At 33.9% G+C, this 27070-nt stretch overlaps 1 protein-coding gene across 4 annotated transcripts in view; it reads left to right on the top strand.

Annotated features, from left to right (window-relative positions):
- Window positions 1-27070, top strand: part of LOC140452399 (atrial natriuretic peptide receptor 1) — a 526857-nt gene that overhangs the window by 70461 nt on the left and 429326 nt on the right. For all 4 annotated transcript variants that reach the window (XM_072546624.1, XM_072546623.1, XM_072546625.1 and 1 more), the window contains exons 3-5: window positions 2695-2869; window positions 7096-7298; window positions 12949-13063. In XM_072546624.1, the coding sequence (XP_072402725.1) occupies window positions 2695-2869; window positions 7096-7298; window positions 12949-13063 (493 nt within the window). The remainder of the gene's footprint in view (window positions 1-2694; window positions 2870-7095; window positions 7299-12948; window positions 13064-27070) is intronic.

Below are 27070 nucleotides of genomic sequence, written 5' to 3'. Positions count from 1 at the left end.
TAGCAATACTTGGATACATTTCTTACAGAAATGTATCCACTTTATTGATAATAGAGCTATCGAGATGATTTTTTTACGAAAATGTTGCAAAATAAGATAAAAAACAAAAACATAACTTAACAACATAACTTTAAGATATAACACAACTTTATTTTCACACCCCATATATAATTAAAACGTCACATTTCTCAGAAAACATTGGTACAGTAATCCCCTAGAAATAGACCCATAACGAGAAGAAAAAATCACCAAAATCCAATCAAGTGTTCGGATGAAAAATAGCTTCAAAATCCTGCTACATTTGAGGTGGTGCGTTATTTGTGGAGAGTAGTGTATTTTCGTTTTTAAATCATTCCATCTTTCTTCAATATCTTTATATGTTATACTGGGTTCGGTACGTTTTTCTTTACATCTCTTTACTTCGCACTTTGGCATTTAGATCACCTACTACAATTTTAATACTATATTTTAGCATTTTATTGTAAAATAAATTTTTGGATAAAATTCATTCTAAAAATATTTATTCATAAATTTTATTCTTTGAAATTAGATTTCGTAATTCTATAATCCATCCATCCAATGGCACTACAGCCCAAATCAGGCATTGGCCTCCTTCAACAAGCTTCTCCAATCTTTCGATTTACCGCTGTTCTTTTCCATGAACGCGTTCCCAGGCAGTTCCTGGTCCTCATCGACTTCGTCTTCCCATCTCTTTTTAGGTCTTCCAACAGGTCTTTTTCCCTGCATTCTTGCATTTAGTAATTTTCTGGGAATTCTATTCTCATGCATGCGGACCACGTGCCCTGCCCACCGTAATCTCTGTAGTTTGGTGTATTGTGCTAGAGTTGGTTCGCTATATTGCTCGTATATTTCTCTATTATACCTAATTCGCCAGTTGTTGTTTTCACTTATTGGGCCCAGTATCCTACGTAATATTTTTCTTTCAAACACATCTAATGCATTGGCAGATTTCTGTGTCATCCGCCATGTTTCACAACTATAACTTACTATGGGCCTGATTATTGTTTTATAGACCCGGAGTTTTGTTTTCCGGTGTACGTCTCGCGATTTGAATATGTGGCCCATCGCGGAATTGGCTTTATTTGCCAGTATAAGCCTTCTATTTATTTCCGGTTCTTCTTCATTGCTTGCGACCAGATCCATTCCAATTATGTGAATTTATTCACATGTTCTATATCGTCAATAAAGTGTTGTTGCGCTGGTCTATTTGATCTGGTTTGTATGAGTAGTTTTGTTTTATTTGTATTTATTATTAGCCCTACTGCTTCTGCACTCTGTTTCAACTCAACGTAGGTTTCTTCTGCTGCGTTCACTGTTCTGCTCATTAGGTTTATATCATCTGCGTATGCTGCTAATTTGGTAGATTTGTTTGTAAGTATGTTATTTCCGCTCACCGTCAACCGTCTAATTACATATTCAAGAACAAGATTAAAGAGCGTTGGAGCTAGTCCGTCGCCTTGTTTCAGTCCTTGCGTTATCGTAAACGCATCAGTGTTCTGTCCTTGAATATATACCTGTGCTTCTGTTTCTGTCATTGTCATTTGCACTAGTCGTATTAATTTTGATGGTATGCCAAATTCATCCAATATATTAGGTAGAATTGTTCTATCTATTGAATCATAGGCTTGTTTAAAATCTACAAAGAGATTTTAAACGTCCATGTCATATTCCCATACTTTGGCTAGTATTTGTTTAACTGTAAATAATTGGTCAATGGTAGATCTATCCCGCCTAAACTCTGCTTGATATTCTCCGATGATTTTTTCCGTGAGAGGTTGGAGTCTTCGATTAATGATGTTTGTGAATATTTTGTATCCCGAACAAAGTAAAGAGATGCCTCTATAATTCTGACACAACAGTTTGTCTCCTTTTTTATGAATAGGGCAGATTATACTTTTCTTCCATTGTTGGGGGATTTCTTCTTCTATCCATATCTCTCGTATTAGCTGGTACATCTGTTGTGTCAAATTCCTTCCTCCTTGCTTGAATAGTTCTGCCGGTATTTTATCTATTCCCGGTGCTTTATAGCTTTTTGTATGTGGATTGCCGTTTGGACCTCCTCTAGCGTTGGGGGTTTAGTTCTAATTCTATAATAGACAAATAAATTAGCACTATCCTAAAGTATACAGGGTATCCACAAATGCTCTTCATAAAAGAAAAGACAAATTCTGGAACTCAATTTATATCGATTTGGCGTAAATCAGCTTATCGAAAACTTTGACAATAATAAAATTGTAATTTTATTTATTAGGCATTTTTCATATTTATAGCCACTTTTCACAAAGAGAAATGAATTTTTAGTCAATGAAAACGTATACATTTATATTTGAATAGTACAAATCCACTTTTCTCGACAATCGCGCGTCATATTAACTTCAGATAAGAGCATCATTTTTTTATAAAAAAATCTAAAGTTGTTTTGAAAGACAAAAAAGTTTAATGACAAAATCTTAAATGAGCCGCTTATGATTGCAATTAAAACCGCACAATTGGGTAGATTCAACTAAATAAATATACAAAAATTATCATTTAAAAGACAGCCGTTTTTAGTTTTCTTTTGTAAAGAGCGTTTATGGCAATCTCTGTATTATAAAAAAAAATAATTTTTCTAATTATTTTATGAACCGATTTCTTAAATTTGAATGTCTCATAAAATAGTCGATTTTATTGCAGCCACCGTCGGCAGAATGACACAATACGTCAACGCTCCTGTTGTAACCCCAACCGGCTTGAGCTTCGATTTTACGGCAAAAAAAACTTATCCAGAAGATGAGTTTTTTTTTCTTTTAAATTTAGGAAAGTTTGACTTTCGTACATTTGCCGAATTCTTTCATTTAATACAATATAGGTAAGTGTTTTGTTTCTTTTTTTGCCGTATCATAATTTGGGTTATAACATTTGTAATAAATAAAATAATCTTTATTGTGCATACCCAAAATATAAAACCAGTACATACAGGGTGGGTCATGAGTCTATTAAAAAGTGTCTGCTCCCATTGATTAATAATATACAGGGTGAGTTGTAAATTTTTTCACCCACAAAAATTTCACCCTGTATACAGTTTTTGAAAACTCTAATAGGAATTTTATAAACATGACAAACAGTCAATTAAATGCCATATTTATTTTTTTCGTCACTTAATTACTTAATTTTTCATTAACAAAATTAAATTTGACTATGAATTTAAAGTTTAGCAAAGTGAACCATGTATGTAAAAAATGTAACTTTTCTTGAAAAAATAATTTTTTTTTGAACAAACATCTAATTTAATATTTAACAAACTGACTAAGCTGATTAAATCTAAAAAAAAATCACATCCAGTCTTAAAAATGAATTCTTTTTGTTCATAGAAAAAAATTTCACCCTGTATACGGTTTTTGAAAACTCTAATTAACATTTTTTTAATAAGTAATGTAAATAAGTAATGTTTTTCTCTATTTCTTGAAGAGGAACCACGGTCTATATAAGTTAAAAGCCTCTTAACAAAGTAGCTTCTAGATAATTTTAAAATTCTGGATAATCCCATGGTCTAAGTGTTGGCAATATGTGGTGTAGTGGGTGGAAGAAAAATAACATGATCTAGTGTAATCTTTGTGTGCCTCCTTAAACATCGAGAATTTTTGCTTTTGCCTATGATAAGTGGTTCCTCCTTTTCACCTGCCATATTTGCACAGAAAAAAAATGTTATTCGTTGTTTTGCAGTTTTTTCTTTTATGACACTTGTCATTTTTAAGACACGTGTTCTTGTTGGCAACGCACAATAGTAGGGACCCGTCTTGGCTGCATTTAATACAGCTTTTGGGGCATAATCCTTAAAAATAGCAAACCGCTTTTCTTTCCAAGATTTCACGTTTTAGATTAACATTAGCGGATTTGCCACATATTGTCTTGAGGGTAATATCGTATCAACGACGAAATCTTTCTAACCAACCATTTGATGCCTTGAAGTCACTTGGTTCTAGACATCGCGCAACTTTGAGGGCTTTGGCTTAAATTATATTGGCCCAAATATTAGCAAGTTCATGTTTCAAGCTTTACAAAACCAATTGAACAGAGCTTGATCCACAGCAAGTCCTCGGTTTTAGGAAATTTTCTTTTTTTACCACCTTTTGGAAACTTTCTGAACTCTGTTTTATTTTCTCTTTCTCCGCCTTCTTGGAGTCTTGCCTTCTTTAAACTTTTTGGCCAACTTCCCAGTACTTATGTTACTTTTTTTATTTTCTTTAATTAAATCCGTTTTTTCTTTGACAGAGAGGCGTTTCCTCTTTCCTGCCTTACTCGTTATTTCCAAAATAACACTAATACCGCAGTATAACGCGCCGAGAAGACAAATCACTAAGCAATAGGCAAAACTAATTAATACATAAAAGATTAAAATTGAACTGAATGTTAAAACCAGATCTTAAAAGCTTGAAAAATCAATTTTATGGATCTGCATACCATTAAGGAACATGTACCCTATTTGTTTTCTTCTTCTTTTTATTGCGCCGTCTCCTTTCGAAGGTTGGTAATCCAAATGACAATTGTAGCTTTGGCAAGTGCTGCACGAAAAATTTCTGTGGATGTGCGGTCAAACCATCTCCTCAGGACTTTTAGCCACGAGTTCTGGCGTCTTCCAACTGATCTTCTGCCCTGAACTTTACCTTCCAATATGATCTGGAGTAATTCATATCTTTCACCTCTCAACACATGATTGTACCTCTTAAGAATGGTCTAATTTTATTGCCCTTTATTCATTGAGAGTGTTTTTATCATTGACGAGTACTAGGAAATTCCGATGATGTTGTTACCGCGGTTGTTTAAGAAAATGGTCGGTAAAAGAACGAGGATTTTCATTTCTAATGTCCGGGAATTCAGAATCGGTCGTTATACGCAGGTGTTCCTTTATAGAAGTGGTCGCTTACTGAGGCTTTACTGTATATATTATGTTATATTTAATGTAGTCTTAATGGCAAGTCGCAATACAGAAAGAAGAAATTATTCGGAGTAACAACATCGCTATCTGAACAAAATTATTTGATTTGTATTTCATTTTGTCTTGGAGGACGTGTCTTGGTCTGTAATTACAGTTTATTTACCTCGTTTGTTTCTACGTTAGAGAGCGTTGATCTAGTGGGCCAGCTGAGGTTTGTTTTGAGTCAGATTAACTTTTGGAAATTATTAAATCTTCAAAATTATCTTGTAGTAAGGAAATTTGGAAAGTTTAAGAACTTGTGGGTCTCGAAAGTTTAGAAGACTATCTAGCTGGATAAGGTTTAAAAGATAAATATAATTTAGACTGGATGCTAGTTATAGCTATTTCTGGGTTTGTGATTCTGAGGTATGATAGTCAATATAAAGGATGCTACACTAAGTTTCTTGCAATTACAACAGTTTTTCTTTTATTCTTCTAATAGAAATATTCTTAATGTAGTATCTTCAAGGACAACTAATATTGACTCTGGGATAGTTAGATTTTCAAGACTTATAAAAACTTGTCGTCGGCAGCTCAGGATATGGCTATATTCTGGAACGTTAGTGTTAATTTTCCAGGAAATCCAAGCTTGAAGTATATTTTTTTGTGATTCTTAACTTAATGTATTGTGAGGCTTATATTTGATAGGATAAGTCTTTCCAATGGAGTTAAAAGATTTCTTGCTGGGACAATTTGCTACTTTGATGAGTTGAGAGGTAAATTCCTCAGGTAAAATACTCTATTTTTGCCAAACGACTCGAGAAGAAAATGGTTTTAGGCTATATATATATATATATATATATATATATATATATATATATATATATATATATATATATAGTACCTAATGGTACCAACTAATCTGTAAATGTTGTATTTTCTGCACTAAACACTAAAGGTTATAGCTTGTTCTTTAGACAAAAACTAGCGCAGTGACGGAAGAATTGTTTTGTGAAGTGTTTGGAGTATTATGTCTATAGCTCTTTTTGTTTGATCTTTACATTTTTAAATTTCGTGAGAAAGTTCGAGATACTCGATACGGCCCTGTACACTGAACTACTTGGATATAAAGTTTGCAAAAATATATAATATATAATTATATAAAAATATATAAACAAAAATAGAAATCAAACGATTTCTACTTAGCGAAACCGAAATCAAATCTTAACCACTGTGTTTCCTAAAATTTGCGAAACAAACAGCTGGATAAATTTATCCAGCTGTTTGATTTCTGATTATGTAGAAATCGTTTGATTTCTCTTTTTGTTTTTAGATGGCGTAGTTACGTCCGTATATAGTTATTTTAATTCCTATTGTCTAGGACGGGAGAGATTTTTGTTTTGGTTCAGAGCAGTGACTATACCGTTCTGAAGAGACCTAAGAAGGTCGAAATACGTATCAGCGGTTGTTGCTGCACTGTATCAAAACAAAAATCTAATACCGTCATTCTGTTTTGTTATTTACTTCGTTTGAAGTACCAGAAACTGAATTCACTACGAATTTTGACCAGGATGAACGGCTTGTGGAATGCAATTTTAGATTCCCTTGCCGAGTAATTTATCCAGCTGTTTGTTTCGCAAATTTTAGGAAACACAGTGGTTAAGATTTGAATTCGGTTTCGCTAAGTAGAAAGCGTTTGATTTCTCTTTTTGTTTTTAGATGGCGTAATTACGTCCGTATATAGTTATTTTAATAACTATTGTCTAGGACGGGAGAGATTTTTGTTTTGGTTCAGAGCAGTGACTATACCGTTCTGAAGAGACCTAAGAAGGTCGAAATACGTATCAGCGGTTGTTGCTGCACTGTATCAAAACAAAAATCTAATACCGTCATTCTGAAAAATATATAAATTTACCAGTTTTTTGTTCCTGTTTTCGGCTTTTCTACTAATACTACTTCTCTCTTACATATTGTCTAAATCCGAACACAGTTTTTCTCAAAAAATTTGTTGTATGTTTCACTCACGAGTACAAATTTTAAAAGAACCTTTTTATTTTAAAAAATCCTTGTATTATTACTTTCTGTATATCGTAGGTCATCAAAATAATTAAGTAAAATAAAGACCACAATAAAAAATATGTAAAGTTTATTTTCTTTCCGTCTCATATTTCATATTCAAGGTACGAATGGCACAAAGTAGTTCTCGTGTACGAGCGAAATGATCAATCAGAAGTAGGTGGAGAAAGAATGTGCTACTTAACAATGACCAATCTAGCAACTGAATTGACTTCTAGTGGTATGGATTATGTGGATGGAGATTTGAATTTATTAGGATTGGATTATACCGAATTTTTGAAGCTTAAGGTCGGAGTAAACTATGGAAGTAAGTATGAATTTTAACACTAACACTAAAACACGATTAATTTATAACATTTATTTATTTAACGGTACAAATGTATATTTGTACCGACTAACTCCTAAAATCTCATTTATCTTTATATATAGTCGCCTCATTCTTTGAACCGCTTCTAGAACCTAGTAAAATTAGCTAGATCGTCGCGTAGGATGTTCTATCAGGAGCGTAGCAAGGGCTTGGCGTAACATTACCCACTTCTTAAGAGATGGTTCCTCTAGGAACCTTGTCATGACTGGAACTGGATGCTTGTATCGGCAACTGCATCTTTTTATACAACCCAGTTGTATAAAAGTGGCAAGAGACGGTTTTCGCTTCACACCGGTAACCAAGCGGATTGCAACATATCTGGACTTCGAAGTCTTTAAAGATTTTTCTTATCATATTTCGGGCAACCCCTAAATCCAATTGGCGGCATTATAGCTTTGGCATGGCTAATTTTTTACACGTTGGACTACCGCACATGCTTAATCAATTGAAGTAATGTTTCGAGCACATGTTGGTAGGTGGGTTGGTCATAGGTAGTGACTTTTGTTACCAGATAGAAACAGTAACGTGATGTATCTTGGCGTTTCAAAACTTTTCCGGGAGCTAGTAGTTGGCATTGAAGTTCTGAAACTCGACCAAACTTCCTTCAAAAGATGGATGCCAATCCCTGTGCGTCTGTAATACTGCCGGAATGGTATGGGTCAGTAAGTACTCATCTGGAAGTGTGAGTAGATCTTGCTTTTCTTTAGTGGCAATTCTTGGACTTGGTTTACTTCCTCTTCTTCGTATTCTCCTTCGAATGACAATAGTCGGTTATAGTGTAATATCATCGGCCTTCCCCTAAAAATCTCTCTTATTCGGTAGATGACATCGTTAATCTTCTCACTAATAAGGTAATGACCTTCCCAGAACTGCAGTAACTTGGGAAAACATCCCTTTTTGGCTTGGATATCGTACCGTTTTTTCAATTAGTCGCTAGCGATATGAAGTAATAAACTAACACTGTATATCGTCTATTACATTCTACAGCAGATCTGTAGGCCATTGCGAACAAGTGAAGGTATTGGTCCCAGTCTCGCTGGTGGTTAGACACCATTTTCGCCAAATACTTGACAGCTGTGTTCTTAATTCGCTCTACCATTTCAAACGATTGTGGAAGATAGGCTGTAGTTCTTGTTTTCTTTATACCCAATCTAACGCAGATTCCCTAGTATAGATCGCTTACGAAGTTTCTTCCTTGGTCACTATGGATCTCCAAAGGCACTCCAAGTCGTCTGATGTACCCTTTCATCAACACATCTACAATAGGGGCTAACATTTTCATCTTCAGAAAATAGCCCCTCAATTTTCAGAGCTATTCTTTCAAACGGACTTCCAACGTTGAAACTACAACGTAGTTGTACTCTACTCATAGAAGCCTTTCTTTTTTGGCAAGGTCCGTTACCTGCAGTACAGGCAGTACATTTTTTACACCAAATTTTTACATTGTTGAAACTGTTCATCCAATAAAACCGTTTCTGAATTCTCTGAAGGGTTTTCTTTACACGTAAATGCCCTCCTGATAGACTGTCATATAACTGACGAAGTATATATTGTGTTCTTTGGAATCACCAGCAGTGTTTTCTTCTCGGAACCATCATCATTTTTCGGTACTTATTTAAGCCAGCTGCCTTTCATGATAAAAAAGTTCCGGTGGGCCAATTGGTTTTAACTAATAAACATACGTTTGGTATTTCTTGCCAGGAGGGTCTATAATTTTCTTCTTTTCCTTTTTGAATTGTCTGTAAAACTGGATCTTTCTCTTGTTCACCTCTGGTCATACTAGGTAGGCATCCACTACTCGTTGTCCATAGCACTCCTGTGGCTAACTTCAGTCCGACGCTCAATATTAAAATCATATTCTTGGAGTCGTTCAATCCATCTGATCATCTGACCCTCTAGATTCTTAAACCGTTGGTGAGTTTCTTGATTTGTTTTATACCTAGGGTGCTTACATGAACTTCGTACGTTTTCCGTTTTACCAAATTTGTGTCACCTATGGTCCTAATTTTCTGGGGTGCAATGCCCTTCATCAGATTATTAAGCTGGTAAATTTTTCTTCATCGTCGTCCCCTTTAACCGTCCTAACTTTACTGTACCCGTTAGAGGCCTACGTAGTTGACTCGTATTCGAGGGCGGTAAACCATACATCGACCAGTGTCTTGTGACAAGCTAATCACAATGATCTCTGCATTTTATGATCAACAAGACCATCAATAAATGTTTGAACAGCCAACATTTCCATCATGTCTTCAGAAGCTGTTGGATAAGCATATCACACTAACCTGACAATGTCTATCTCATTTTCTTGAAGAGCCTCGCTTCGCTTTTGTCTTCAATTTTTAACTGTGACCAGTAGATATACTTCAATTTTTCGTGACCATATCGCATATTTAGTCTCTTCTTGTTGTTCGAAATTATCTGTCTCTCCCTTCAACAAAACCTCCACTCCCTTCAAATATCGACCGTGACTCCAACATTCTTATATTTCGTCTAGTCGTCTTTTGTCTCTACTGTAATTGATCGAATTCTTCTGTCTGCTCTTCGTTTCGTTCATCTTCTTTTCAATGTCTGAGTTTCTGTTTAAAAGAAAAAAATTTTTCTCTTTTATCTTTTCTTCATAAAGCAAAATATCGGCAGCAACTTTATTTTTGAACAAATATATTTTATCGTCAAGAAAAGAAATCTCAGAGGTGACCTCAGAGATTTCCAAAAAGATGTTTGCTTTACAGAGAAGAAATATCGTTACAAACTTGATTTTCTAAACAAACGATATCCGTAGAAACTTTGTAAATGTTAGCAGAAGCTTCCAAAATATCGGAAGAAACTTTTGAAATATCACAAGAAACTTTACTTTTAATGATGTGACATCAAAAGAAACTTTTGAAATTGACGTAATAAGAGCAGCCTACTTGTCCATAAACACATACGTGTCTAAATTAAAACCCTCTTCTTCCAGGATGTTTTTACCGGCACTTTATCTTTCAATTCACGTCGTAAATCGGTCAGTTTTAAATCACAAAGTCCAGTAGCCATTTTTCACAGAATTTATTTAAATATTTCAGTTCTGACACTAATCTAATGTTTATTTTAATTAGACTAACTCCTAAAATCTAATTTATTTTTATATAATCGCCTCATTCTTCGAAATGCTTCCAAAAGTTAGTAGAATTCTCTCGGCGGTATTAGAACAGCTGTATATCGAATCGTCGCGTAGGATGTTCGATCAGGGGCGTAGCAAGCACTTGGAATAACAATATAAATATCGATATATCACGAAAGTGGACCCGATTGTCCAGATATCGAAAATACTCCTACAATATTTTAAATAAAGCTGATAGGATTATATTTTTGAGCCCAAGAGTGCCTACCAAACACCTCAATTTATAAAAAAATTTATTGACTTAGATTGCCAAGCTGCATTGAAATCTATGAGGTCTATAACGTATAAATCGGTAACATTTTTTGCAAACAGTCTCTTAAATAACTGATAGGACACAATTATGGATACCAGGGCATAAAGGACTTATTGGTGATGAGATTGCTGAGAATTTAACTAAATAATAAGCTAATACTCATTTTATCGGACCAGAGCCATGTTGCAGGGTACCAAAAATCCGTATAGTCGACGATGTCCGAAAATGGGAAATGAAACTTATGTAGCTGACTGAAATATTAAGATATTATCTCTAGAAGATGGGCAAAGTGAACAGGGTAACATGCAAATTGTGTAAAATGCAGGGAAATGTCTGAACAAATTGTTTACAACTTTTGTACAATTGTTCGTTACTGCCGTAAGTACTACAACAAGTCTTTTTGGAGTCCAACTAGCTAGCAAATATCGCCCTTAAACAGATGCATAATGTGGTATCGGAAAAGAAAACATCTTTCAGGTTGTAGTGTGGAAAAGTTTACCAAGCCAATCGACTTCTTTGAAATCTAGAATCTACAAGTGTCACTGTTGAGCCAGTGTTGCAGGATATAATGCTTTCTCATTGCCCAGGAATATAAGACTACAACAATAGCAACGACGTAGAACAACATCCTTGGTACAACAAGGAAGGCAAGGAAAATTACTCTTCCATAGTGCTATATGAAATCGACAGTGTGCGTATGCCCTAGTATTTATTATAGGATATAGGTAGTTCCTGTTGTTCTTATTTTCCTTTTATTACGATAACCTTAAAAAAAATAGTAAATACTCTCGTTGAAAGAGAATCTCATGGTTTCTGTTCGATATTAATTGAGAACTGCTTTTCAACTGCTACTTTATTTGTAGTATTTTTTCGTGTCATATATATTAATATGATAACTTTTTATAACGAATTCTTTCATTGCCTAACAAATTTTTATTGTTTATTTTATTATATATTTGTATTAATTTTAGCACAAAAACGGTCTGTTTTCTCTTTACCTCCTCTACATCTACTTTGGTATTCTCGTATCACGTTCTTGCTTAATCGATTTAGGGTTTCTTAAAATAATAGCTAAAACTTTATAGGCTATGTTCAAGAGTGAGATACAACTATAACTGTAATTTTTGCAGAATGTTCTATCACCTTTTTTGGATACTGAACACATAACGGCATCTTTCCATCTGCCTGACATTTGTTCCTCTTGTCACATATTCTAAATAAATTTTTTGACCTCCTTAAGTAAAGACGGTTATTCTTATAGTAACTGTGACGGAATACCGCTCTTGCCTAGGGGTTTATTTTTTTATATGTATCTATTATTGATTTTACTTTTTGCTTAGTTGGTTCTGGAATATGTTTTTCCATTTCTACGTTTTTTCACTGGATTACTAGATTGGTGTATTGTTTTGCTAACTATTCGTAAACTATAAGTCTTCTAAATATTTATCCCATACTTTAGTATTTGCATTTACTTTTCCAACAAGTTGCCATTGTTTATTTCTACAGTACAACATACTTACGAATTTCTCACTCTTGTTTCTTGGTGAAATGCTATCTTTCGTACTTTCTGCATGTTCTTTTTACTAAAGCCCTCTTTTCTTTGTACAAGTTTTCGTTTTCTACTGTTCATATTTGAGAGTTGTAACTTCCCTCTCTCCAATAGCGCTACGGCCCAAATCGAGTCCTGGCCTCCTCCAAACTATGCCTCCAACCTTACCGGTTCCGCGCCGATCTTTTCCAGATTCTCACGTCTAGCAAATTTTGCGCGTCCGCTGCCACTTCATCCTTTTAGCTTTAGAGTTTTAACCTAGCTTTATTTATTTTCTGGCAGTCCTGGCTTTTTTGTAGGATACGCACAAACCCACAACATTTTCGGTTGCTCTTTAATATTCATGAACAGCGTTTTCCAATATTCCCGTATTTGCCAAGTAAAGTTCCCGGTTATTAATCTAGTTCACCATTTATTTTGTTATTAACATAATTTGTGTATGAAAAGTGTAAGTCAAAATTAACAATCTTCAGGCATATAAGCGATAAAAAAGTCATTAATTCTCAATAAAAATCCAAGATAAAGTAGAAATTTGAAATGCAGAAGGAATAAATTTGCAGATAGGGAATCTCTTTTAAATTTTGTTTACTTATTTTATTTTCATCTAAATAAAGATACTTTTCCGTAGTTATACTGACTTGTGCATCCCATGAAAATGTCAGAAAATTGGTAATAGCAGCCACCCAGTTAAAAATGATGGAGAGAGGAGAATATACATTTTTTAATATCGACTCATATAATCAGTAAGTATTATTTTCTGTTTATTGTCTCTTGTTATTCTAATTCCCTTGTTATATATATATATATATATATATATATATATATATATATATATATATATATATAGTATTTATTAAAGGATATATATATGTTTATATATATACAGGGTGTCCCCGAAAATAGTGTGTTCCTTCATATGGATATAATACACAATTTAGAACAAAAAAGTTCTATAACATTTTTTTCTAAAGTTAACCGTTTCCAAAAAAAACATTACGTTGTTTTCCATATAGGTGAAATTTTATTTTCAGAAAATTAAATAAGCTGGCAACGTCGTAAGCAGTGAAAGCGTTTCTGAATAAAAACTCGTTTGTGACCTAGGGAATTTAACCTAATATCCCTTGTTTATTTACTATTCAAGGTTTTTGACATCTGAGGGAAATGTACCTAATCTGCAAAATAATTATTTCTTGCTTTAATAATGTGGCATTTGCTATTTATTATCTGAATTAATTAAGGTTTTGGATTAAAGCTATAAGTTTTAAATAAACTATTATTTTTAGTTAAGTAAGTAAAGTACTGTGTTTTAATTCCTAAAAAGTTATTATTGCAACCTAAAATTATTTGTAATGTTTTTCTGAAATGTATTGAAATATGGCATAATTTTAAACAAACTGTTAAAATTTCAATTATTTGGAATAAAAATACTTTATCAATAGGAGATAACATTAATGTTGTTACAGACAAATTTACCTCAATGTTAACAGAGGTAGCCACACATATTATAGCAAAACAGCAAAATCAAAACGTAAACATTCAGTACCGTGGTGGAACAAATAATGTGAAGAGGCACTTAAACAAAGTAAGCATGCATTTAATGTATTAAAAAAACATCATACACCGGAAAACATAACAGCTTTTAAAAAATATAGAACCTACGCAAGGTACGTAATTAAGAAAAGTAAACGTGAATCACGGCAAAATTATGTTTCCACAATAACCGAAAATACTCCGAAACTTAATTACAAACAACAGTTAAATAGCCAACGCTTTAGCGAACTCATTTCAGACCTATTCAAGTGATTCCGTACATGACCCATTATTTGTCGAACACAAAAAGAAAATAGAAAAAGAGGTCAAAATTACAGATTCTATTAGTCCGCTAAATGTTGCAATAAGGATGCAAGAACTAAACAAAGCACTGCTAGGACTTAAAAACTCTAGCCCTGGATCAGATGAAATTCCAAATTGTTTTTTAATTAATCTTCCTTTAGCTGTTAAGCATCTACTCTTAGATATATACAATTTTTTATTTTTGACTAAACAACTTCCTAAATCCTGGAGTACAGCTACAATAATTCCTCATTTGAAACATAACAAAAACAAGTCAAACCCGGAATCTTATAGACCAATAACCTTAACATCTTCCTTATGTAAATTACTAGAAAAATTTTTAAATAGATGGTTACAATTCTTTTTCGAATCAAAAAATCTAATAGTTAATCAGCAAAGCGGCTTTAGAAAAAATAGAAGCACAACTGACAATTTTGTGTCGCTAGAATCGGTAGTTAATGAGACATTTGCAACTAATCGACAAGTTGTAGCTGTCTTCTTTGATATAATTAAAGCTTATGATACTATATGGAATTATGACGTTATTGTTAAATTACAGCATTGGGGTATAGATGGAAATTTTTTAGCATTCGTCAAAAATTTTCTAGATGACAGAAATTTTCGAGTTAAATCAAATCAGGAACTTTCAGAATACTATACACAAGAAAATGGCATACCCCAAGGATCTACACTAAGCGCAACACTCTTTTTAGTTGCAATTAACGATATCGAGAGCAGTATCCGAAACCCTGTTAAAGTAATTGCAGATGACCTCGTAATTTATATTTCTCATAAGAATCTTAATATGGCATTAAAAATTATTCAACTTTCTATTAATTCCCTACAAGAATGGTCTAAAACAACAGGACTGAAATTTTCTACGGTTAAAACCAAAGTAATGTGCTTTTCTCGAAAATATTAAATTGTTGCAAATCTTCCAAAATTAACACTGTATGATCAAGTTTTAGAAAACGTTGAGGAACTTAGATTTCTAGGTTTGATTTTTGATTCAAAACTTACTTGGAACAAACACATTCAATTACTTAAAAAATTATGTTTACAGAACATAAATATTCTTAAAGTACTAGCAAATTATAACTAGGGCGCAGACACAACACAGCTACTAAATATTTACAAATCCTTAATCCGCAGTAAATTAGATTATGTATCACTTGTATATAACTCAGCTAAGGACTCAACATTAAAAAAATTAGATATTGTACAAAATACCGCACTAAGACTAGCTCTAGGAGCCTACAGAACCAGTCCAGTTGAAAGTCTTGATGTCGAAGTAAATGAATCTCCACTTTCTATTAGAAGATTACGTCTCAGATTACAATACGCAAGCAAGCTATCAACTAATTCAAACAACCTGGCCTACCCCTATGCTTTCTCCACACATTACCATTCTAATTACAATCAAAATTCTAATCTTCGACCATCGTTTAGCAAAAGAATTAGCAACTTTACATTTCCAGGTATTATGCATACCAATATTGAATATGCTCACCCTTGGACTATACAAATTCCATATTGTAACACAGATCTGTCAACTTATACTAAGGACAATACCACTTTATTTCTTTTTCTCCAATACTTCTACAATATTAAAAATAAATATTCATCCTGTCAACTAGTTTATACCGATGCATCAAAAACACCCGAATTGGAAACAGTAGGATCCCCCATTGTCACAGAGGATTCTGTGCTCAAGTTTTCACTACCTAAGGACTACCCAATATATTCTGTTGAACTTTTTTCGATATCCAAGGCAGTATAACAAATTCTTAATCGACCTGAAGACATGACAGTAATATTCACAGATTCCTTAAGTGCAATCCAGGGAATTCAGAAAATATATCCGAATCATCCGATTTTAGAACAGATTAAAAAAGACCTTGTGACTCTACAAAATAATCATAAACAACTACATATTTTGTGGATACCATCTCATGTGGGGATACCAGAAAATGAGATAGCTGATCAAATGGCCAAAGAAGCTTGTAACATGGAGATATCCGATGATAGAACTAACTAAATTCCTCATTTAAATATGAAAAAATGCTTCAATGAGTACACAAAAAACTTATGGTTACGAAAATGGCAACTCCTACCAAATAATAAATTGCGGCAAGCAAACCCAGATCTATCCGCGGAAACACCATTTTTAGTAAAGCGAAGGGACCAAGTTGTCTACATCGTATCCGAATAGGACATACCAGACTGACACACGAACATCTATTAAGGAAAGAACCTTCTAGAATTATGCTATGCCTGTGACACCAATAGAACTGTAGGCCACATTGTGATAGACTGTCCATTATATCAAATGGAAAGACAAGCTACTGGACTACCAAGTGATATAAAGAGCGCTTTAGACAGTGCGGATTGTAACAAAATCAATACGTTTTTAAAGAAAATGAAATGGTATAAACAAATATAAGTGACACTTCAAGAAAAATTCTAAATTATAATCAACTTTATAAAAACTTTATAGTTTATATTCTATATTAATCATTATAATACATTAAGAGCGTAGGCGCAAAATTTCGGGCCAATGCTTTTTAAATGCAATAATTTTTTTCGAATCCTGAGAAAACTAACAAATATTTTTGAAAAATTTAAACGCAGAATGAAAGATTAAATTATTACCGAGGGCCGAAAGTCCCTTAGAATAAACAAAAAGTTTTTTTGAATGAGATATTTTAAATTAAAAATCATACTAAATTTTCTCTTTTTATTTCACCCTTGTAACCTATTAAAATAAAAATTATAGAAGTTTTTAGGGACTTTCGGCCCTCAGTAATAATAATGTATTCTTTCATTCTGCATTTAAATTTTTCAAAAATACTTATTAGTTTTTTTAGAATTCGAAAAAAATGAATGCATAAAAAGCATTGGCCCGAAATTTTGCGCCTACGCTCTTATAGTCTATATTGTACCACCGCTAATAACCTTCTATGGTTGATGCGGGTTATTTCCAATAAAAAAATACTTTATCTTTTAACCGAACTAGTATTATGTATTTATTAAGCTTTAAAGGTATTTAATGTCGAGGACTTTAACTGAATTACATAATTTACAGTGGAAATTAAATACAACAGACAACGTTTAATAATTTTTTTACACTATGCTCGGACTATCAGTAATTTGTTTACTTGTAAACTAAAATTAAATTAGATACTTATACTTATTTGACAATAATTATTAGAATGTTCAAAGTGAACTCCATTTGCGTGAACACATGCATTAGATACGACGAATCCAATAATTGTTAGCCTTTCAGTGCTAACGTGAATTATTTTGACGTAAGTGCTAACGTCCGTCTCTGGGACCGTATATTTATACATGCCCTAGTACTGTAAATTTTACCAATTTTTAAAATTTAATTACTTTAAGGGTCTTATTAAATACTTTTTTATTTAAAATAAATACAGTTTTATTTAAAAATTATGTTTATAAACATTTATTTTGACAAAAATAATTACTTAACAAAAACAAGCTACTATTCTAAAATGTGGGAAAAAAAACCCTAAAATCTTACTACAAACAAAAAATTTGCTTAGTTGCTTTTAAACTAAAGCTTACATTATCCACTTATAATAACCACACTTAAAAAATTCTAATAATACGAGGTAACTTTAAACTTAAAAAAAGTCAATCTTTTTCTGAACATTCCACACATATACCCTAAATTTATTACACGAGTAACAACTGTACTTTGTTTTTCGACTTTTCTGGCTTCCACAGTAAAAACAACGACCATGAGATTTTGCAATATTTTGCACATTCAACGTAATATCAATCATTTCTCTGAGTCGCATACTTATCATCCTTGGCATATTTGGTGCAATTGCTCTACGTCTGGCATGTCGTTCAAGCAATTGAATACCCATTGTCTCTAAAAATGTTCTTCTAAGTGGTATGCGTTGGGCTCTCCGAGCAGAATTACACTTGTATATTGTATATGAATTTATGCCGGCGATATTCAGTAGTGCATAAAATATCACCATGGGCCAGCGATTAGTCGATCTTGCACAATTGTAGCTTTCACACATCTTGTCAATAGTGTCCACTCCTCCCTTGGTTGCGTTATAATCAATTATTATGTTAGGCTTACCAGTCTGGGGATCCAACGTATCATCTTCATAATGCATTGTTGACATCAGGAGCACAACTTTTTTCGGTTTTGGAATATACGAAACAATAGTGCATTTATCTTGAAATGCAAACATACTTGTAGAAGTAGGCCTATTTATAGGCGCCGTAAATTCCAAAGGCAGTTCTGGTCTATTTCTTCGAAGAGTTCCAATTATAGTGAGCTGATGATTGGCCAATAATGTATCAGCTAGCTGCTTACTGGTAAAAAAATTATCAAGTGTAACATTTCTATTTGTACCCCAGATAGGTCTGCATAAACGTACTACTAAATCCAAAGTCTTTGTGGTTTGCTGGTAGGGTCCCTGTGGTTGCTGACCAACATAAATTTCTAAATTTGAGGTATAAGCTAATTTAGCATCAGTCAAGGCGTATATTTTTATACCGTACCTATTTGGTTTTTTTGGCATATAAACTTTGAACCCACAGCGTCCTCTAAAAGCTTCTAATTTTTCATCAACTGTACAATAGTGTGACATGGTGTAGTGTTTTGGCAAATTGGTGTCGAAGTCTTCAAAAAAGTTTCGAATAGGAGCTAATTTATCTATTTTTTGTCTCTCTGCACGAGTTTGTTTATTATCAAAGCGAATAAATGCCAATAAAAATTTGAATCGCTCGTATGACATTGTAAGGCGAAATATTTCTAAGGAAGTACCGTTTTTTCTAAACAAGTCGCGAGCATTGAGATGGTTATTCTTGAACTTTCCTGCTATGTACAACAGGCCTATAAGTGCTTTTATTTCTAGTATATCCGTCTTTCTGTAGGTTCTATTCAAAGGATCAGCATGTAGTTCAATATTTATATTTGTATTTATTACAATAAGTTCCAACATCTGGTCTGTTATAAAAGATCCCCAAATATCACTAAAGATTAATTTCTCCTTAGCATCCCCCTTTACTCCTGGTAAATGTCTCAGTAAATTGTTTGCTCTTGTACGCACTCGCTTATTACCAACATGCTTTCGCCATTTAGTTTTTTTATCCTTACCAAAAAAAAATAGGAATTCGCCGGCAAATATTTTCTGCTTCTGCCTTATGAAATATATCATTTTCTGCTTCTGATATATCCTGTTCACTCTCTGTATCGAGATTTTGTATTTCAACTTCGTCTTCTTCAGAACTATCCGAAGAATCGTTGCATTCCAATTCATCATTACTATCAACGTCCTCTAGAAGTCTCTGCAAATATTTTTGCTCCTCCTCGTAGTTCATTTCTATTTCTAAAAAGTAAAAAAATAATATCTTATTCACTAAAAATACAACGCTAAAAGTTACAATCCTTACCTTTAGTACAGCCGCAAAAGCTAACATCCGTCTCTGAGACCGAAATCGTGTGTAACGAACGAACCGTGTATCTACATTCAACAATATTTTAATACTAACAAACTAACAACGGTTAGGCAAAATATGAAGCTATTGAATGACCTAGCGCGAATATCGGAACGGATCGTTAATTATCGGTATGAATAGGTTAGCTCCGTCTGTGAGACCATGCGTTAGCACTGAAAGGTTAGTAATGTCATAGTTAACTAAATTATGTCGCATAGTTTATACAGCATCAAAAGTTCGCCCCCATAATTCAGCTTATGTTTCGATTTCATCTCGGCTATCATAAAGTAACGATTTCAGATGTCCCGAAAAATAAAAATCCAGTACATTACATTCGTGACTTCTTCGTGGTGGCCACAGAATGGGTCCATTTCTACCAATCCAACGACGAGGATAAGTGGTATCAAGAAAATGTTTAGCAGCTCAGGTAAAATGTGCTGGAAGTCCGTCGTGAAGAAACCACATTTCACGACGAGTTTGCAAAGGCACGTCTTCAAGAAGTATCAGCAAAACATTTTGCAAGAAATTATAGTAGGCTTCTCCATTTAGTGTTCTGGGTAATTCATATGGTCCTAAGCAAACGATTGTTAATTATTCCAGCCCATAAATTTATGCTAAATTATCGTTGAGTAATTGACCTACGTATTAAATAGGGGTTCTCGTCACTCCATATGTGACAATTATGAAAATTTTACAAAATGACTGTTGTGAAACATGCTTCATTCGCACATAATACTTTAGATGGAAATTTAGGGTCTCTGAGGAGTTTATCTTGAAAACCACCTATAAAATGGTAATCTTCGAAGAAGATCACCTTGGTGTAAACCTTGTACTCTATGATAGTGGTATATATGTAGAAGTTGTTACCGAAATGTTCTATGAACAACGTTTTTCGACATTGTAACGATAAGACTACCAAAGAGAATTGAAGTACTATTCTAAAAATAATACTTCAATCAACCACGGGAGTTTATCGTCTATGCCTTGCCTAGCTCAGTATCTCAAGTGTGAGTTCGTCTTGTCTTAAACTAGAGATTGAACCTGAACTCTTAGCTGATAGAAAATAAGACAAATTTTAACTAAACATATTTATTGAAAAGAATAAAAAACAAACAATAATCCACCTTGCCAAAGCTTACCAATAATTATTGATACTTATGACTTCAATGGGCTGCTTGTGTGTTGTAGATGTTAGGTCCTCCAATGGTCAATAAATTTCCATATTTTGTTAAGAATTTAGGTTAGGTCCTCCAATGGTTAAGAAATATTTATGATTTGAATAATCCAGCCAATGAACTCGAACGTGGTCAATAAATTTTCAAACTGGTCAATAAAATTGGAATGTTGTTAATAAACCCAATTTCCCCAATAAACCCAAGAGAATTTTGTAGACTATAAAATGAGGCTTATAATAATGTTTGCCCTCTTTTATAAATTTCAAAAAGAGGCAAAAAATTATATATCCACTACGTTAGAAAAGTTGACCGACAGAAACTAAGTGGGAGATTGAAATGAAGTTAGCATGGATGCCATAGGACGTAAGCCTATGATAGAAATAGCTTTTGTCAATATGGAACAGAATATCTAGTCTACCGGACAGAAATAGATAGAGCGAATATTAATTCTATGGGACAGAAAGAGAGAATAAAGAAAGATAGAGGAGGAAAACAAAAACAGAAAGCGCCAACTACTTTTTAAATAAAAAATAGTAAAAAGAGAAATGAAGTTAAAGTAATTAATAAATTAATAAAGAAATTAAAATGAAATAATTATTTAAATTTAAATTAATAGAGATGTGACGTTTATAACGTTACAACATTCCTACCATTTTAGCCACCGTTCGTGTACTTACATTTAGATTATTTTTCACAGCATCTAACATGTCGTCTTCTACATTTAATCGATGGATACTTCTTGTTCTTCCGCCTCAACTGACTTTGCACTGCCTATAACCTGATATAGGCAGTGCAAAAAGGGAACTGTTAACATATCTCTTTTTACACTAAACTTTCTGTACTATTTTGTAATTGCCTCTTTTGGAACAATCAACCAAACATACAAATACATATTTGGCCTAATCACGTTTTCACCAAATATTTACTTGTCCCCTATTTTACGCCCAACAGCGAATTGATAAAATTAAAATTGTTCATATTACAATTATTATTATTGAGGGTGGATTGATATAAAACTAGCCTTTGATAGAAAAAATAAGTTTTTAAGAATTAAATCGATTTATTTCTCAACATGGTCCCCTTTTAGCTCGATACACTTAGTAAGATGATGTTCCAATTTTGATCCCATCCGAATAGTACCTTTGCTCGAGCTCTTCAAAATAGGCCGAAGTTTCAGCGACGACTTCATCATTTGTTACGAAACGGCGTCCTCCGAGCCATTTTTTTTTGTTTGGAAACAGTAAAAAATCGCTGATGGCAAGATCTGGGGAATACGGTAGGTGTTCAACCAATTCATAGCCCAATTAGTGTAATTTTGCCATGGCCACGGCCGATCGGTAAGCCGGTGCATTGTCTTGGTGAAAGAGCACCTTTTTGCGTTCCAAACCTGAGCGTTTTCGACGCAATTTGGCATCGAATCGGTCCAATAATGCTGCGTAGTACTCACCATTGATTGTTTTTCCTTTTTCCAAGTAGTCAATGTGGATGATGCCCTTCTCATCCCAGAAAATAGTCGCCATCACTTTGCCGGACGAATGTGCACTCTTTGCCTTCTTCGGAGGCCCTTCGTCGCGTTTGCGCCACTGTTTCGACTGTTCTTTGGTTTCCGGTGTGTAATAATGCACGCAAGTTTCTTCAGCGGTGATAAATCGGCAAAAAAAACCTTCGGATCGCGCCGTATCATTGCCAAAAGCGTCTCCGAAGTGGTTACACGTTCTTGCATTTGATCGATTGTCAGCAAACGCAGCACCCATCGCGCGGATAGCTTTTTCATGTCCAAATGATGTGTACGCGTTCGTAGGAAATGTTTAGGACCTCTATTAACTCGCGGAGCTTAATTTGACGATCTGCAATAATCATGTCATGGACTTTGTTGATCATTTCCGGTGTGGTGACTTCATTTGGCTCCCGGGACGCTCATCATCAAAAACACTCGTACGACCACGAACAAATTCAGCTTTCCAAAATTTTACTGTTGCTAACGAAGGTGCAACCTCATCATAAACTTCATTCAGGTCGGCTTTGATTTGCACATTCGTTTTACCTTTTTTGTGGAGGAACTTAATCACCGAACGATACTTGACTTTTTCCATTTCTCCGAAGACACAAAATTTGCTTGCTTTTGACGACTGTAAAAACCAAACTAATTGTTTTTAAAACTTAAAATTTTGACAGACGTCATGTCATGAATGGCAAATGTCAACACCAAAACAAATTCGGTATCAAGTAGCGCCAGCTATCAAAAGCTAGTTTAAGATCAATCTATCCTCGTATGTACAGACAGTGTACTAACGAGACTACGCCTGGGATACTCAAGTCATAACACCTTCTTCCACCTCCCCGGTGCGAACTGTGTAACACATCTTTAAGCATCAAGCATATTATATATTAATAGACAAAATTGTAAACAATGGTCTCATTATCGCCTACGAAACAATTTATCCGAGGTGCTAGGTGATTTAATATAATGTAGTGGTTAAACTCCGGTTAAAAGAAATTAGAAATGTCTTTAAACATATGATATAATTCTGATTTATTGAATAAAATTCGTTTCAACAGGTCACCTCACCCTCGCCAGTTAAAGGTTTAATATGGAGTGGGCTGCAGGCCAATAAATTTTAGTATCCGAATATATCGATTAGGAAGGCGGTACTAAAAGTGTTATCTCAATAATAGTACTGGACTAGTATTTTAATTAGTTGGCGTTAAGTAGGCGGAACTTGTTTTGTATTAATTGCCTTCTAAGTACTTCCTTTTTATTTTATGATTTGTCACAATTTGTATGAAATTTCCGACTCTATGATTCACCAAGAAAAAACTAATACAATAAAAGAAATAAAATTCAGTATTTCTAGGTTAGTTTTGGTCGCATAATTCATAATATAAACGTATAATTTTATCTCAAAACCCTTTCGACCCGCTTTTTTTTCTTCTCACCAAAAACTAATATTTCATTTGGTCGTGTAATGCGGTTTTACGGATGTGTTTGATAATATTAATATTTTTTTTAATTAAGTTTGGAGTCCTTTTATCCTGGGATACATTGTTCTAATGCTTTTTTTAGTGGGATGATATATCCCAATGGTATCGAAATAAAATTGTTAAATAGATTTCAACCTTTTATTAAATGAAATAAAAACCTTGAAAATAATTTTCTTTTGAATTTAACCAATAATAATTCACAGTATAAGTAACAAAACATTTTTGTAAATGGTAAGGAGTAAAGCGTTCTTTACATAAGGCTACCTGACACATTTAACATATCATTTGTGTTCGTGTTTTTTTTTTCTTGACAGAATACACCGTACAACGACGACGAAATTTTTCTATGATTGGTAAATTATCCCCCACATTTACCTATCACATTCTTCGTTACCTTTGAAGGTCTTTCTACAGATCTTTTTCGAACGTGAACTTTGGTAGAGCTTCTTCCTTCGGTTACTCAATCTTCACTTACTGTCAGTAAAAAATTCTTGAATGGAATTGGCTTGCAAATCAGTTGGTTGTAAATAATTCAACTATTGACAGCCACTATCATTGTGATTCTAAAAAAGACTTTTTTCCACCATATGAAAGATTTTACATCTAAATCGTACAATCCAGACATTTGGTCACCCAAGTCAACTCCACCCGCAGTTATAAAACGCTATAGCTTCTGGTCGAGAGACGTCTTCTTTTGTATTATTAAGTCCTTTACGTTTTACGGTGGTTAAGGCCTCTGTATGGCACTTAATAAATAACAATACTTCATTAGTGTCTTGCAATTTCATTCCAGTTATTCCTGCATCGGTGCAAACGAACTCTGACTAACTTATTATTGAGAAGCAATTTTTCTGGTCCTTATGACATGAAACCTTTCATGGCATGGCATGAAAAATAGCAGGAAACTTGATTTCGTAAAGTAGTTTTACAGTAGTGAAAAATCTGTCAAAAGCTAAAACCACATTATCATCTTTTATCGTACTTGAAAGTGTGTGCACAACTCTTTTCCCTAAGGTACCTTCAAATTTTTGGGTTTTTTCTCCACTGTATATATTTATATCATATCTGTAAACTGTATCACAGTAAGATCTAACCCATGTTTTTATTCATCTTTTTATAGGTTTGTTTGGAATATATTGTTTCAATGTGCTTCGGCCCTTAAACTTCGTCATGCTCTCATCAATACTTTAACGGGAGCTATCTGATCTGTATTTCTGAAAAGTGTACTTCAAGCAAGAAACAAATTGCTTTTTTGACTTTTTCAAACTGATTTGTATGAGGCATTCTTAGCGCCATGTTTAAAATGCTCCTGCAAAATTTTGTCTCCGGCATCAATTCGAAAATTACACAAGTATTGGAAAACACCCTCACTCGATTCTTTTCCACGGAGAGGTAAATCATGAGTGCCTGAGAAGACCATACATGAGATAACTGAACATAAGACTTTTCTGTTAGTTTCTATTATTTTGCTCGCTAACTCGTTAATCTGAATGTCAACTGGTTTCGCTGTTAAAAAAGCTTCCGCAGCCTCGCTAGCCATCTTATAGTATTGATTTTTTGCATGATCTTTGCAACATGTATTGACATCTTTGTATTTATTAAAGGCCCTTATCATAAATTACCCCAATGTCCCTTTGATTATCCCCTTTGGTGGAGGAAAGACGACACAGAATTTACAAAAGGCTCCTTTCAAGCGCTTTAAATATACTAGTCACGGGCTATATAAGTCCAACCATTTATGGTTAAATTTTCTTTTTAAATGTGCAGCATCTCACAAAACTATAATCTGTAGGCGGCACCCAAGTTTCTTTCAGCAATTTTATTTTTTCTTGAACTGACAGCGTAGATACACTTCCCACGTATCTGCCGATATCATAAATGTTGTCATCAGTATGTAAGGGCGATAACTCGGTATCTGATACTACTTTGTCTTTCTCGTTTTCTAAGGGCGGCCCTGTTGGAACATCTGAACTAGTTGATGGAACATCCAGTTTGCTTATTTTATAATCGCATCCATCTATGCAATTAAGCGCCGGAGAGCTTGGATTGTTTTTTCTTTTCTGGCCTTGCGAACCTAAAAACAGAAAAATATTGTTACCCCAATATCTTCATGTTTTCTTACCGAGTTCCCATCCTTTAGTTTAGGCTATTGTTCACAATGCAAAATTTGACATAATAAGGAAGAAAATCGAAACGGAATTTGTATGATTGAAAAATTTCTGAGACAAAACTATATGAATTAATCGATAGATCGTCCTCAAGTATTGCATAGGCGACCATACTTTGCGGATGTAAAAACGAAAGGTTTTCTTTGAAAATGATGAAAATACTTTTTACTATTGCATATAAGTAATATTGAATTACGAAACTAAGTACTGGAAAACTACATAGGTACAATGAGTAAAATGGGTTACAGTTTTTCATTTTTAAAATATTCCATTTTGTTTATGTAATTTCGAATAATTTAGTATCTTTTATTTATCATTGCTACTCATTTCAACCTCAAAAGCTAGATCCACCTTCAACCGGATGGGGACCTTCTTCAAGAGCCACAACCTCTCTCTTGTGTTGAATCGTGGACCTTGAACAAAGATATGTGCAGAAAATTGGAAGCATTTGAGATGTGGCTATATCGGAGAATACTTAAAATCCCGTGGACTGACCGAGTCACCAATGAGGAGGTCCTTAGAAGAATGAAGAAGAACCAAGATGTACTGACCACCATCAAATCTCGAAAGTTACAGTACTTTGGAAACATTATGCGAAATGAATCCAGATATGCCCTTCTACAAGCCATTCTGCTAGGAAAAATATTTGGAAAACGGGGTCCAGGAAGAAGAACATCCTGGTTGAAGAACTTCAGAACCTGGTTCAACACACCATCTATGCAGAGTTTCCGCGCTGTGGGAGATAATGTGAAGATTGCCGTGATGATCGCCAACATTCGTCACGGATAGGCATATCAAGAAGAAGAGAACTCATTTCCACACCACCATAGATGTAGAGTGATAATGGTGCGTTTTTTTTATGTGGTTTCCCCGGTAGGCCTAATCCACAAATACTTAAACTTAGTGCAAAATAGTACAGTAAAGACCTAAAGGTCTTTACCTTGTAAGACCTTTTATTTACATATATATATATATACATATATATATATATATATATATATATATATATATATATATATATATATATATATATATATATATCGAGAAAAGGAGTACGACCGTCAATACAAAATAAACTAAGGTACACTCGAAGAGTGGTGGGTTT

Source organism: Diabrotica undecimpunctata, chromosome 10, assembly GCF_040954645.1.
Source record: "Diabrotica undecimpunctata isolate CICGRU chromosome 10, icDiaUnde3, whole genome shotgun sequence".
Taxonomy (NCBI): Eukaryota; Metazoa; Arthropoda; class Insecta; order Coleoptera; family Chrysomelidae; genus Diabrotica; species Diabrotica undecimpunctata.
This window is presented reverse-complemented; position numbering and strand designations above follow the sequence as displayed.